Source organism: Micrasema longulum, unplaced genomic scaffold, assembly GCF_059751315.1.
Source record: "Micrasema longulum isolate JH-2025_06_02 unplaced genomic scaffold, ASM5975131v1 h1tg000196l, whole genome shotgun sequence".
Taxonomy (NCBI): domain Eukaryota; kingdom Metazoa; phylum Arthropoda; class Insecta; order Trichoptera; family Brachycentridae; genus Micrasema; species Micrasema longulum.
In genome coordinates this window covers 356,087-370,534 of record NW_028277401.1, presented here as the reverse complement: position 1 = coordinate 370,534, position 14,448 = coordinate 356,087, and the positions used below count along the sequence as shown (strand labels likewise).

The 14,448-nt window shown below is 32.9% G+C and overlaps 1 protein-coding gene across 1 annotated transcript in view; it reads left to right on the top strand.

Moving 5' to 3' along the window:
- The first annotated feature begins 8,595 nt into the window (after positions 1-8,595).
- Positions 8,596-14,448, top strand: part of LOC148283805 (uncharacterized) — a 41,000-nt gene continuing 35,147 nt past the window's right edge. The window contains exon 1 of the mRNA XM_088243222.1: positions 8,596-8,642. Coding sequence (XP_088099348.1) covers positions 8,599-8,642 — 44 coding nt within the window. The 5' untranslated portion in view covers positions 8,596-8,598. The remainder of the gene's footprint in view (positions 8,643-14,448) is intronic.

Here is a 14,448-nt window from a genome sequence, read left to right as displayed (position 1 = left end):
TTCAGATAGGCACCATGTCCCGCAGCCATACATCAAGATACTCCATACATAGGTCTTGATAAGGAGTATTCTTAGTTTTAGGTCTATATTATTTGATTAAATTATTTTTGACCTTTTATTAAATGCAAGTCTAGCTTGATGTATACGGCTGTCGACCTCGCTCTTTGACCTTACTGCACCCGATAACTCCAATATATATTTTTTTATATTGTGAACTGACAGCTTTCTGCATAACTAAGTTCAACTGGCCCTATGAAAGAAAAATAACCTTATTATGCAATCTGCCCCATGGCGTCGCTACCACAATTTCAACCACAGACGTATTAATGACACATTACTGGTCCCACGGAACTTAGATTTAATCTGGATCGTGATTAATGTATGGTATAATACACATAACATAATATTATCTTTGATCTGTGGTTATCAATATCTGTGAATGCAGTTATCTACTATCTACTCGTATAATCTGTGGTTTTTACATAGGCTTACATAATAACAAATACGTAGCGATTTCTCATTCGTTTGTTTATTTAATTGTCTTATATTTTCTAGAGCAATCAACATTTTTGTTGTGATTCAACCTACTTTACAAATGAAATATTTTTTAAAGATTCTCCTGGTGTATATATAAACCCTTATAATTTATATTTTCATTCATTATTTTCGTTTGGAAAATAAGGTCTTTCGAAAACGATCGTTTCGTAAGTTGGTAATAAATTTTGTCACAGAAGTTTACGAGTAATGCATTAATTTTAATGTTGGTAATGCCACAGGCCACAGATATAAATATAAGGAGAGTTGTCTATGCATACTATCTTAAGCCCCCCCTTACCCACTCCACACTCCAGTTCCAGGCACTGACAGATGAAAGTGAAAACGGATTACATCTTACATCTTACATCTCAAATTTCTTTTATTATTTTATGGTTTTCAACCTCTTCTAAATTAATTCAATTAATCATGAAAATTACAGATCACAACTCGTAGCGTTTGATAAGTGACAGGACGCCGTAAATATAAACAAAAGACATATATAAAAAGGAAACTATCTACAATACTCTATAAAATTTATGGACATTGATGAAAAAAAATCCGATGACATCACAAAACATCCGAAGACGTCATAATTGATGACGTCATGAATTGTTTGTTTTTAGCACCATTCAAATGACTAGAATTTAATCCTTTATATCTCCCTTATTTCTTAACAGATTTTAATAAGAATAGTACCAATCGGATTGTGATTTTTTAGATTAATTTATTAAACTTATATAAACACCAGGAAAATCTTTAAAAATCTTATATTTGTAGAGTAGGTTAAATCCGATATTTCTCCCGAGTAATAATACTATATTGATGATGAAAATGGATACATTTTTTAGTAATGTTCGCGTTTTTTTCTTCATGATTTGATATTCGGTATTCGTCCGAATAGTACGCAGTATCCGGCCGAACAGTAGCCGAATATTCGTTACATCTCTAGTACGTATCCCCGTGTAAAAATAAGTTTCGGTATGCTTATCTTTGATCTTATCAAATCAATTTTGTTGATAAAGAAACAGCCCGTATGATGTTTTTTGCTGGTCAAATATTACATCATAGAGCATTGTAGGTTGTAGGTAGCACTGTCAGAGTTCTGTGTTCCATTCCATAGCATTAAGTACAAGATTTCGATTTAATTTTTCAATACTAAATAATGTACACTATTATTAACTCACGTATAAATTAGGTGTCCGCATTCAATTATTCTAAATAGATTCAGGGTTGGTAGGAAATAGTTGTAAAATAATAATCAGAGTTTATTAACAAAAATAACAATAACTTTTTCTACGACATACACACTTAGGTAATAGATTTCTCTGGATCATGTCTAGTCTGCCTAACTAGGTACAACCTGTTTTAAGGCAGACATTTTTATGCAGAAATAAACAATAGCATTACTACCTACTTGTTAATTTACTATACAGTTATACAATATTAATTCTTAACTTATTACAACAGAGATGAAGAACATTTAAGACAAGGTAATATGGAAGTCTAGGCTTTAAACTACCTAAATTTTGTAAACGGGGTCTAGAATTCCAATCGTCTATGCGCTTAGTAGCTGCAAGGCGTGTTGTAATCTTACTCCTTTTTACTATTCATTTTTTTTTTTTTTTTTAATACACTAAATTTATTTGTCAATTTTTAAAATGTGTAAATGGGGGCTAAATTTCTAACTGCTTATGCGCTCTGTAGCTGCAAGACGTCCTGTAATCTAGCTCCTATCTGTTATAATTTTTGATTGATCTAAATTAAAAACGAGGAACTAGAATCCCAACCGTCCATGCGCTCTGTAGCTGCAAGACGTACTGGGATATTTATTAATTGTACAGCGCCCTTGAGGTGATTTTCACAAAAATGGCGCTTTATAAATTATCCAACTATATACATATATATATATATATCTACAGGGCTTATGACCTGTCAATGGCTGGTTTAAGTGGCCACTTTACACACTGTGTAACATTCACCATTCTGCCTATATTTGAACATCTATATTCCTTCAATTCTTTCATCTGTTGATGTTTGTGAAGTTAAAGAGCTGAAACCTTTATTTATGCAGATGAGATTCATCTAATTTAATTATTTCACCTACATACTAGGCAATGCCTGAACATATTATTTTTTCAATTTCTATACTTCTTCATGGACCAGGTAATTTATCAACAATATTTTGAGTTTGCCCAAATTTTTGTAGACAAGGACTGGATTCAACTCCCTGGGGAGCTGTTTATATTAACATATTACAACAGAGATTTTATTTATTTATTTATTTAATTTTACAATACGCCCAAGGGGCATTTACAAAAAATATACAGTTAAGTACAAACATAGTGCGTAAAAATTTAAAAGATAAACAATACATTTAGAAACAATAAGAAGCATACTGCCATGCAAAATAAAAAGTGAAACTTTAAATAGTAAAAAGAAAAAATAATTTTATATGGATATAATAAAAGTAATTGAATTAAAAAGCAAATTGTAAGTAACTTGTAAAGAATTCAAACAAAATAAATAAATACATTTTCATATATTTATAAGTATAAAAATAAATATACAGGTAACTACAAACAAAGAAAGTAATAATTTTATAAATACACAACACATTAAAAGAAATAAAAAAAAGATTTTATATACATGTAGAAACAATAAAAAGCAAGCTGCAATGCAAAATAAAAAGCGAAACTTTGCATAAAAAAAAAAGATTAAAAATATGAATATAAGAACAATGTTAAAATAAAAAAAACAAATTGTAAATAACTTGTTAAGAATTCTAAATATATATATACACACATATATACCCATATATACGTATAAAAAAATGTTATTAACAAATTAATCTTAAAAACAAACAATGAAAATTAGTTAACAGTAAGTATATGTGTGAAAATAATATAATATACGGTACACAAAAATATTTGATAAATTAATATCAGAAAGAGATAAGATAATAATAATACACATCAAAAACAGAGAAAGAATTGTATGAAAAAGAAGATGAAGAACATTTAAGAGAAGGTAACACAAATATTTAGAACAAAGGTTAAAAATATTTATTACTGGACAGTTTATAAATTATTGATATTCGAGTAAAATTTAAATAAAATTAATCTATATTATGTTGATAAATTGTATTAATGAAATATATTATAATTAACATATTACAAAAGAGATGAAGAACATTTAAGAGAAGGTAATATAGAAGTCTAGGCATCTACCGGGCTTATGACCTGTCAATGGCTGGTTTAATAATGGCGGAAAAAATATATAAAAAAATTATTTTTTTAGAGTGGTAACTTTCTGACGCATATAATCTGTGTCTGACGCCTAAATACTCTTATTTGTTAATAGGAGAGAACTTAGCGACGGTACGCTTAACGATCGTCTGCATGTATCTACCGATCGACTACAAAGCCGGCTTCTGTAACGTCTCGATACATACACTCGGAAAGATAGTAAAACAGATGGAAAAAAATATAATGACTAAATTCTTTTTTTAGAGTGGTAAGTTTCTAACGCCTAGATACTCTTATTTGTTAATAGGACAGAACCTAACGACATTATTTTCACATCGAGGCGTTGGTTTGATTAAAGTGACAGTTTTCTCGGAATTTAATTCGACTTCAAAACTTACTTATTTCTACACTTCCCGATCGTCTGTATGTATCTACCGATCTGTACCGATCGACTACAAAGCCGGCTCCTATAATGTCTCGATACATACACTCGTAAAGATAGTAAAACAGATGGAAAAAATATAATAACTAAATTGTTTTTTTATAGCGGTAACTTTCTGACACATATTATCTGTGTCTGACGCCTAGATACTCTTAATTGTTAATAGGACAGAACCTAGCGACATTACTTTCACATCTAGGCGTTCGTTTTATTAAAGTGACTTTAATTCGACTTCAAAACTTACTTATTTATCTCTCATATTTTTAATAGGCTTTTAAGAAAAAAAGTGCCAACCTCAAAACGATTAAAATTTTTAATAAATCATAATTAAAGGAAAATTGCTCGGTGGAACAAAATTATTGACACTTTTAATGCGTAGGAAAGCGTATCAAGGAGTCCTAGACTCCTCGGTATAAAATGATGTACTTACATCAAAACTTGATGGTGGGGGTATCGATACTATACCTTTGTAGTCGGTCGGGAGACTTTAATCTTCAACTATGACGTCATACTGAAGCTATGTCATTTTAGAGCGTAGATATGTGTACCGTGACGTACGCTTCCCCTTGATTCATATCGATGTACCTACCCAAAACTTAAAGGTGGGGGGGGTTGGTAGTATATATTTATTATCGCTAGAGGGAATTTATCTTCAACTATACTGTCAAGGTGAAGGTATGACGTCTTTATCTTTTCATCATAATCGAGGCCCAGATCATAAGCATAAGCAGCTTTTGCAAATAATTCGTTAATTGCTCTATAAAATATCGTTAAATATTTATAAAAATATTATTTTAATTCACAGAGACTCGAGTTAAAAATGTCGATATGAGAGGTATATTCGTTTCCTAATCTGTGGATACGCGGCATAGGTGAGTAAGTGATATTTTACGTCATTTTTGACAACCCTGTCTCTCTAGTTGATGCAACATTCGTTTAATATTTCAGTAGGTTCATAATAACTACAAAAAATCCTCCAAAGCATTAAAATATGTAAGTAGTTACTTGCTACCAAAAGAATCCCTGACGGATAATGAACAATTCCTATGGATATTTTTATTAGCCAGTAAATTAGCATAAAATATCACAAGACAATCGGAACTTTTTTTATAAAAATCAGTCGAGAAATAAGGGAGATATAAAGTATCGAATTCTAGTCGTTTGTGACGTCATCGAGTATGACGTCATCGGATGCTGTGTGACGTCATCGGATGCTGTGTGATGTCATTGATGTTTTTTTTCCCAAAATTTCTATGGTTTGTTTACGTTTACGTCGTTCAAGTCCTGTCACTTATCAAGCGTCGTTACGAGCACGAGGTCTCGGGCGATTCAAAATATATTCAGCCAAAAGCAACGCTTACTGCTAACTGTAAAGTCCGTCATGATAAAACGAAATAAATTTAGAAGATGTTAAAAATTCTTAAAATAGTAAAAATACGTCTGCTTTACTGTACTTATGTGCGTAGTAAACTCGAATTCGCTTCATTGGTATGGTCCCCTCAGTATAATGTATATATCAATCTAATCGAGAACATCCAAAAGAAATTTATAAGGAGCCTGGAATATCGTTTTGGCAACATTGAAAATGATTACGGCGCATCTTTGATCAATTTTAATATAGAATCACTCCAAAAAAGGCGCCTTACATGTGATTGATTTTTTTTTCAAAATTCAAAATAATGTGGTTGATTCGCCGTACCTTCAAAAAAATATTGGTTTCCGTTGTCCTCTTCGCTATACCAGATTAAATTCCCTTTTTTACATACCAACTTGTAAAAATAATTATACCATGAATTCATTGATTAGACGTACCTGTAGAAATTTTAATGGACTCAGTATTGATATAGACATTTTTAGCTGCACGTTGCATTTATACAGAAAATTTCTTCATGGAGTTGATTATTTGGGATAGTTGCTGAATGTGCATCTTGAGTGGTTTATGCTACGTATATGTGCCGCATGTAATGTATTTGTTGGTGTATGTTTTATATGTGCGTTCATGTGTGCGTGCATGGATGGCTCGGGGTGTGCATTCGGTATTTTTTTATTACCAATGATACCAAAACGAGCGAGAGCAATGTGCTTGTTGATTTGATTAATGGATGCATTGAGAAAATAGGAAACTGGATGGCTGAAAATAGACTAACACTTAACCCATCTAAAACGGAACAACTATGGATGGCTTCAGCCAGACGACAGAATTTGATTCAGGATACGGCACTACCCGATGTAAGGAGTACCGCTTTACCCACCGTTAAACTACTGGGAGTCATCCTTAATTCTGACCTTTCTCTTGAAGCTCAAATTAGTAGAACAATAGGTTCATGCTTTTACCAGCTGAGACAGATTGAATGCATGCGCAAAAATTTGCCAGTTGATGCCGCCCGTCAATTAATAAACGCGTTTGTAGTGTCTATAGAGTCGATTATTGTAATGGTATTTACGCAGGTCTACCAATGAATAAAATGACTCGCCTACAGTCTGTATTGAATGCCGCAGCGAGACTTATTTTTGGAATCTCTAAGTTCAGTCATATCACTCCACTACTTCGGGAATTGCACTGGCTACGTTTTCCACAGAGGGTGGAATACAAACTCTGTTGGCTTATGTATAAGTCACTGCATAACTCTGCTCCAGAATATCTTAGGGAACTCTGCATTCCAGATGAACTAGCTGACAGACGTCTTACGCTTAGATCAGCTACATCTACGTCGAAACGAAAAGTTATTATACCTCTACGCAAACAGCGCACTAAATTCGGCGAACGTGCATTTTGCGGTCGCAGGCCCTACAGCATGGAATGCTCTCCCAGCAGAAGTCCGAAACTGTGAGAGTGAAGTGATGTTTCGGAAGAAACTTAAAACCCACTTGTTCTCTAAATCGTTTGAATAAATTCTTAGCGTCTGGTGACAAAGTACATTATTTTTCTTAAGTTAAAAACTTAAAATTAAATTTACATCTTTGTATAATCACTTTGTAAAGCGCCCTTGAGGTATTATAACGAAAATGGCGCTATATAAGTTATCCATAATTATTATTATTATAACCTCCATGGAAAACGCTAATGTTAACAATTATTCTTTTCTCACTTTAGTTTCTTATTTTTTTTGGTCACATTTAGTGTTTAAAACTTTTGCATAATTTATGAAAACTTAATTGGTCTTTTTATGTTAGAAAATCGTTTTTTTTAATACTTTTTATGTATGACTTTATGTTTTCTGAATAAAAAAAAATAAAAATAATAACCTCGAAATGTTATCTGTTTTTATTATATTATGGATCAATGGCCACTGTAACACATAAGCTGGCCTTCCTTACGCACGTAGATGCTCATAAGATCACCTGGTGGCATGGATTGAATTGCAAGTTGAGAAAAAATGTACTATTTAAAGCCTTTCCTTCCATGAAATAACTTACAAAAATATACTACAATAATAATCCCAGGGGTATACTTAACTTCTGTTCTTTCTGTATCTTCCTCGGCATGTTCTACCTACTTGCCAAATCGACATCATATGATCTAAACGAACCAATTAATGACCGCAAAAAATAGTCCGCGTTCTTACTTCATTAAAATTTAAAATTGTTCTCATTTATATTTTAAATAGGCTTCTGTGATAGAAAGTGCCCACTTCAAAGCGATTATAAACTCCAATAAACCCCAATTCAAGCAAAAAATGCTTGCTTGAACATGAGTTTTTAAAGACTTCCCAAGACGATATGCTCTACATCGTCTGTGTTTATCTACCAAGCGACTACAAAGCCGGTTCCTTTAACGTCTCGATACGTTCACTCCGGAGGATAGTAAAACAGACGGAAAAAATATAACAACTAATTATTTTTTTATAGTGGCAACTTTCTTACGCCTAGATACTCTTATGTGTTAATAGGGCAGAATATATCGACATTATCTTTCGCATCTAGCCACTCGTTTCGGAAACTGACAATTATGTCAGAATATAATTCGACTTCAAAATTTACTTATCTCTCTTATATTTCGAATAGGCTTTAAAGAAAAAAAGTCCCAACCTCAAAACGATTAAAATATAAGTATATCGTATTTAAAAGAAAAATTGTTGGGTGGACTTTTTTTATCACTTTTAAATGCGTAGATAAACGTATCGACTGGTTCTAGACCCGTCGATATAAACCGATGTACTTACATCAAAACTTGATGGTGGGGAGGTCGATAGTGTATCTTAGTAGTCGGTCGGGAGACTTTTATCTTTAACTATGACGTCATACTGAAGCTATGTCATTTCAGTGCGTAGATATGTGTACAGTGACGTACGCTTCCCCTTGTTTCATAACGATGTACCTACCCAAAACTTGTAGGTGGGGGGTCGGTAGTGTATCTTACTATACCGTCAAGGTATGACGTCTTTATCTTCCCATCATAATCGAGGCCCTGATGGAATGTAAGATTTTATTTATTTTTATACTTAGTATTTTTTTATTTTACGGGAATTTGGAAAATTGGCATTGGCAGCACTGCTGGTAACCCTAAACTGGACTGATTATGCCTGGTTATTAAACATTCGAATGCACCGCTATTTGCAAAAAAATACCGGTAGAATTTAGATTTCTTTCACTGTTTTAGCGCACAAAACGTAATAAAATAACACCACAGTACAACAAAATAAAATAAGTAAAAATAACACTTACTCGATTTTCCACACAGCTTTGAGTTCCCGTTTTTGAAACAGACGACAGCATTTTCAGATTGCTCCTTGGGGTCGCTATTTTGATGTAACTCCTTCATTTTGTTCACAAACTCAAATCAACAAAACTTAAAAATCACTAACAATTCACCACAGAAAGCCACTTTTAAAAACACGAAATTAAACCAAACGTTCAGTGAAATATAATTCAAACAAAAATACGAACGAATAACGCATAGATTGTGTAATTAGGTAGACGAAACCGCTTTTTTATTGGAATTTTACTAACGTCAAAATCAGTTGTCAAATTTCGTGAAAATAATTCAAACGCAACCGCGGCTCACGTCACGCGTTCCCGCCGGTTTTTGACAGGTGATTCAAAATGGAGTAATGTTGTTATATATTTATACTAGTTTTTGCTACGGCAGTTTTTTGAAGATATTAATAATTGTTTCTTTCCGCTGTCGACCTTACGTTGGATCGTTAGGTTTAGCATACAAGGTCTTTATTGCTTTGCTAGCGATACAATAGTGTTATGTTTCCGATGAATGACCTTTATTTATAAGGCTCCCTATGTGGCAGAGTATTGTCTTGAGAATGTACGTATTAAATTCAATCAAGTTGGTCGTGAGGGGTGCGCTGAACAGTTTTTGAAAAGATTTTGTGAGCAAGTCATTTCGCATCTTCCAAAGATAACAATAACTTGCAAGAAACAGTCGGCTTTCACTGGCTGTTACATACTAGAAAGATTTAGCCCTTCGGGCCTCGGTAAATTAGGATCTCAGGCACCTAGAAATATCGTGTCTTTGGGCCTCACAAAAAATACATATTTGTAAAAAAAAAAGTTTTTTACTAGACTTTTAATTATTATTAATCCCTTTCCGCACCTAATAGTGCATAGGGAACTGCATTAGTACACCAATCGCAGCGTTCCTTGATCATTTTTGTTACACGAAGGTAAGATAATCTGCAATAAAGTAATGGTGGTCATGTTTCAATTTCAACTCAATTCAATTTATTTATTTTAAATAATACATACATTACAAGCTAAAATTTAGTACGTACGTATTATAAAAAGACAAAAAATACATAAAGGGACTCTTGTCAAAATAGTAGGAGAAGCCTGCTCCGCAAAACGCCTTCGGATACATGGAACAGATTAACGTCCAGAGCGATGTTGTTCAGCATAGCGGTAGCCCTTGTAATAGGTATAACCATCGGCAGGTTGATTCTGTATATCGGAATATGAAACAATCTATGCTGACGCTGTCTTGTGTATCAGGAACATACAAACCACTGCTCATCATAATTTCAGGATTATCGACCATACTGCGCAACAATCGATAAAAACGCATAGTCAAATACACATTCCTTCTTGTCTTTAAACTGTTGTAGCCGAGCATGCCCTGGAGAAACTCAGTCGGGTAGAGCCGATGATAATACCATATCTCTACCTGAGAGAGCGCATAATATATGCACTCTCTCATATAGAGATATCCCAGAAACTTCTTTCGGATTTTCTCTATCATAAGAGAGTACTTCAGTTCACGTAGCCCCCAAGTCATCGAGCCACTCTTGACTCTACTTTGCACCTAGGAGTTGTAATACTGTTTTCCAAACCAACTGCATATTCGAAATATTGTTTTCCAAATCGAGAATCTTCAAATAATTTGTGTAATCTGCAAGGTTACTCTAAAAGAAAAAAATCGCGGTTGGGTTTAAGATGTTCAAAATATGGTGTACTTATTTGTATGGAGAAATAAGCTAGAATAATCGGCTAGTTTCTTGGCTCACTGCTGGCGTTTTATCAATATTTTTTTTCTAAATTTGTTGCAACAGAGGAAGAACATTTTTGAGAAGGGAATCTGGAAGTCTAGGCATTGACAGGGCTTATGACCTGTCATTTTCTGGTTTAAGTGGCCACTTTACACACTGTGTAACATTCACCATTTTGCCTGTGTTTGAACATCCGTATTTATTCCATTCAAGTAGGGAACGTAGATGTCTAACCATGCACAGGGCTTATGACCTGTCATTAATAATAACAATAATATTAGGGTTATTAATATAGCGCCATTTTTGTGAAAAATCTTCTCAACGGCGCTTTATAATTTTATACGTAAACTTACATTCTAACTAAGGCAAAGTAGCTAATCATATTTTCTGATTTAAAATTGAGGATATAATTAACGAAAAAAGTGAGACTTCAGTTGAGATCTGAACTGACTGGGGCTGTCGATGATCCTTCGTCATTGGCATGTTTAAGCACCATTCTTTCTATGTTCATAGATCCACCCTTACTCAACTCTTCCATCTGTTGACTTTTGTGAAGTAAAAAAGTTGAAACCTTTATCATGAGGGTGAAATTCACCCGGCTGAACCAATTCACTTACTAGGCAACGCTTGAGAACAATTATCCAATTTTTATACTTCTTTTTTACTAGTTATTAAAATCAACAATGTTTTGGTAAAGTGGCCACTTAAACCACTCAATAACTGGTCACAAGCCCTGTAAATGCCTAGGCTTCCATATTCCCTTCTCAAAAATGTTTTTCCTCTCTGTTGCAACGAATTTAGAATAAAAATATTAATAAAACGCGCACAACGCCAGCAGTGAGCCAAGAAACTAGCCGATTATTCCAGCTTATTTCTCCATTCAAATAAGTACACCATATATCCCTAGGGAGCAAATGCAGCCAGTCGGCAAACATTTGGACATACTCAAAACTTTGCTGAAACATATTTGGAGAAAAATACAAACGGTGGCAATGATTTATAAGAAATAAAAAATATTTTTTTATTTGTCTGTAAATAAAGTTATTATTGTAATTGAGTCCAATTTAATAATAAGCTTGGCATAATCGCTTAAACAAGGTGTTCTTTAGACCCTGTCACATCCGAAACCACGATGATCAGTATGGGCAAGAAGACACATTAGCATATTAAAAAAATATTTAGAACAAAGGTTAAAAATATTTTTCAAAACAAATGGTTGCTTACTTCTGTATGGGAGAAGTGAAGGGAGCGCGGCGCAGTATCAGACTCTCCCCTTCTCACTCCTCGTTTTACCCCTGCAGAAGTAAACAACCATTTGCTTTTTAAATTTTTTATTTACACAGTGTGTAAAGTGGCCACTTAAACCAGCCATTGACAGGTCATAAGCCCTGTAGATGCCTAGACTTCTATATTACCTTCTCTTAACTGTTCTTCATCTCTGTTGTAATATGTTAATATAAACAGCTCCCCAGGGAGTTGAAGCCAGTCCTTGTCTACAAAAATTTGGACAAACTCAAAATATTGTTGATAAATTACCTGGTCCATGAAGAAGTATAGAAATTGAAAAAATAATATTTTCAGGCGTTGCCTAGTGTGTATGTGAAATAATTCAATTAGATGAATCTCACCCGCATAAATAAAGGTTTCAGCTCTTTAACTTCACAAACATCAACAGATGAAAGAATTGAAGGTATATAGATGTTTAAATATAGGCAGAATGGTGAATGTTACACAGTAGTGGCCACTTAAACCAGCCATTGACAGGTCATAAGCCCTGTAGATGCCTAGACTTCTATATTACCTTCTCTTAAATGTTCTTCATCTCTGTTGTAATATGTTAAATTTTATTCGTTCTAATAAAATATTTTAATATGCTAATATGTCTTCTTGCTCATACTGATCATCGTGGTTTCGGATGTGACACGGTTTAATGAACACCCTGTATAGACGAATCGCCCCTGTAATTGTGCCCTATGCATCAAAACGATCGTGAAAGAAAATTATAATGATATTATTTATTCTCAATACTGTTTAAATGCTCCTCAAATGAGCAAGATGGCGATTTTCATATCTTTCCCTAGAACTTAAAGGTTTTCTTTGCAATCTTTGTCAGATAATTGAAAAGAAACTCTCTAAGTGATCAGTCAAATGTACTATTATCAATTTGTAAGAAAAATAAAAACAATGTACTCGCAATTTTCGTACATATTACTAGTGACTATTGACCGGCCGAAACATTATTTCCAGCAGAAAATTGAAACCGAATATCAGCTTCTGTTGTAGTTTCCACCGAAAACGAAACTTATTTATAAATTTTATATTTGAATCACTAACTTTGTGGTAACATAAAATAAATAAAACAACCTTTTTTTAAACAACTATTTTTTTCCCACCGACCAGTTTTAAAGCTAAACAATCTTCTTTCTCAGGGTATACTTAACTAATAAATTCATTCCTATTTTATTTTACCAGTGTGCTGCCAATGAAATGAATAAATCAAGTATTTTTGTCTTAAAAGGATGGTATTTTTATTTATTTGACACTTAATATACATATAAGGGCGGACATATTGCCTTAAGGCAATTTCTCCCTTCCTACCCAAACCGTTCAGTTTGAGAAAATCACAAGTACATGGACATATTGAATCTTACAATTTTATACAAAAATTAAAAACAAAGATTAACAACATTAAAATATATAAAAATGAATACTATACTATGTATATAAAAATTTAACACTATGCTATGAAGAGAGGAGAGGCGATGGGAAGGAAAGAAGAAGGATAAAAGAACAATGAGGAAGTTCAGTGGTTTTTTTTAATTTTTTTATTTGTTAGTAGACTGTTAAACTAAATCAAAATTATTTTTTTTTATTTTTTTATTTATTTACAATTTTAAAAAACCCGTTAGGGTTACATTAGAAATTTAATATTGTCTAGTCATTTTATGTCTCGTCTAGTCTAGTTAGTTCAGTCATCATGTGCTTTTTCAGATTGATTTTAAATTTGTCTCCATTAAAAGTTTTCAAGTAGTAATTAAATAGTTTTTAATTTTTATCATCGTATTATCGGCGCCACCATTTTTCAAAGTTTTGTGTTTCTGAAATAACTCCGCGTGTAACGTCAGAGGTTCATTTCCGCTTATTCTCATTTAGTTCTTCCCATTGGTCCAGAAGCGATAAGCAGACCGGAAATCTTCCATAGCTCTCAGATCATAGGTTAATTCACATGAACCAATGACGTCATTTAAAGTAGTGCGTTTTTATCAAAATATTTTTTTTATTATTTGTTCTGTACATTTTCAAGAAACTTTGCACTACGATTTAATGCTCTAATTTTTACCCCGCGTAAGAAAACATTTTATTATCCAATTTCCCGTAGGGCTGAAGTTCCTCATTGAAATAATTAATTAATAATGTGAGGTCAAAAGAACCCAACAAAATAAAAACACTTGTTCAACAACACAAATTAACTGTATATATTTGTATCAACCGCCTTTGGTAAAAAGCAATACAATGTAATTGCTCCAAAAATATTAAATGATTTATTGCCAAATATAAAAGACTCAAAAAGTAAAACAAATTTTAAAATAAAAATAACTGCACGTATAAATAGTGTAGCGAGAGATTTCTTAAAAAAATATATGTGAATCAAAAAACGTAGTACTTAATATAATTGGTACACATATTATTTATATTTTTATGTATTTCATTGCTTTATATTTGTTTAATTATATATTATACTATATTATTTATGTTTAAGTAACATGTATTCTTGGCACACCAATAT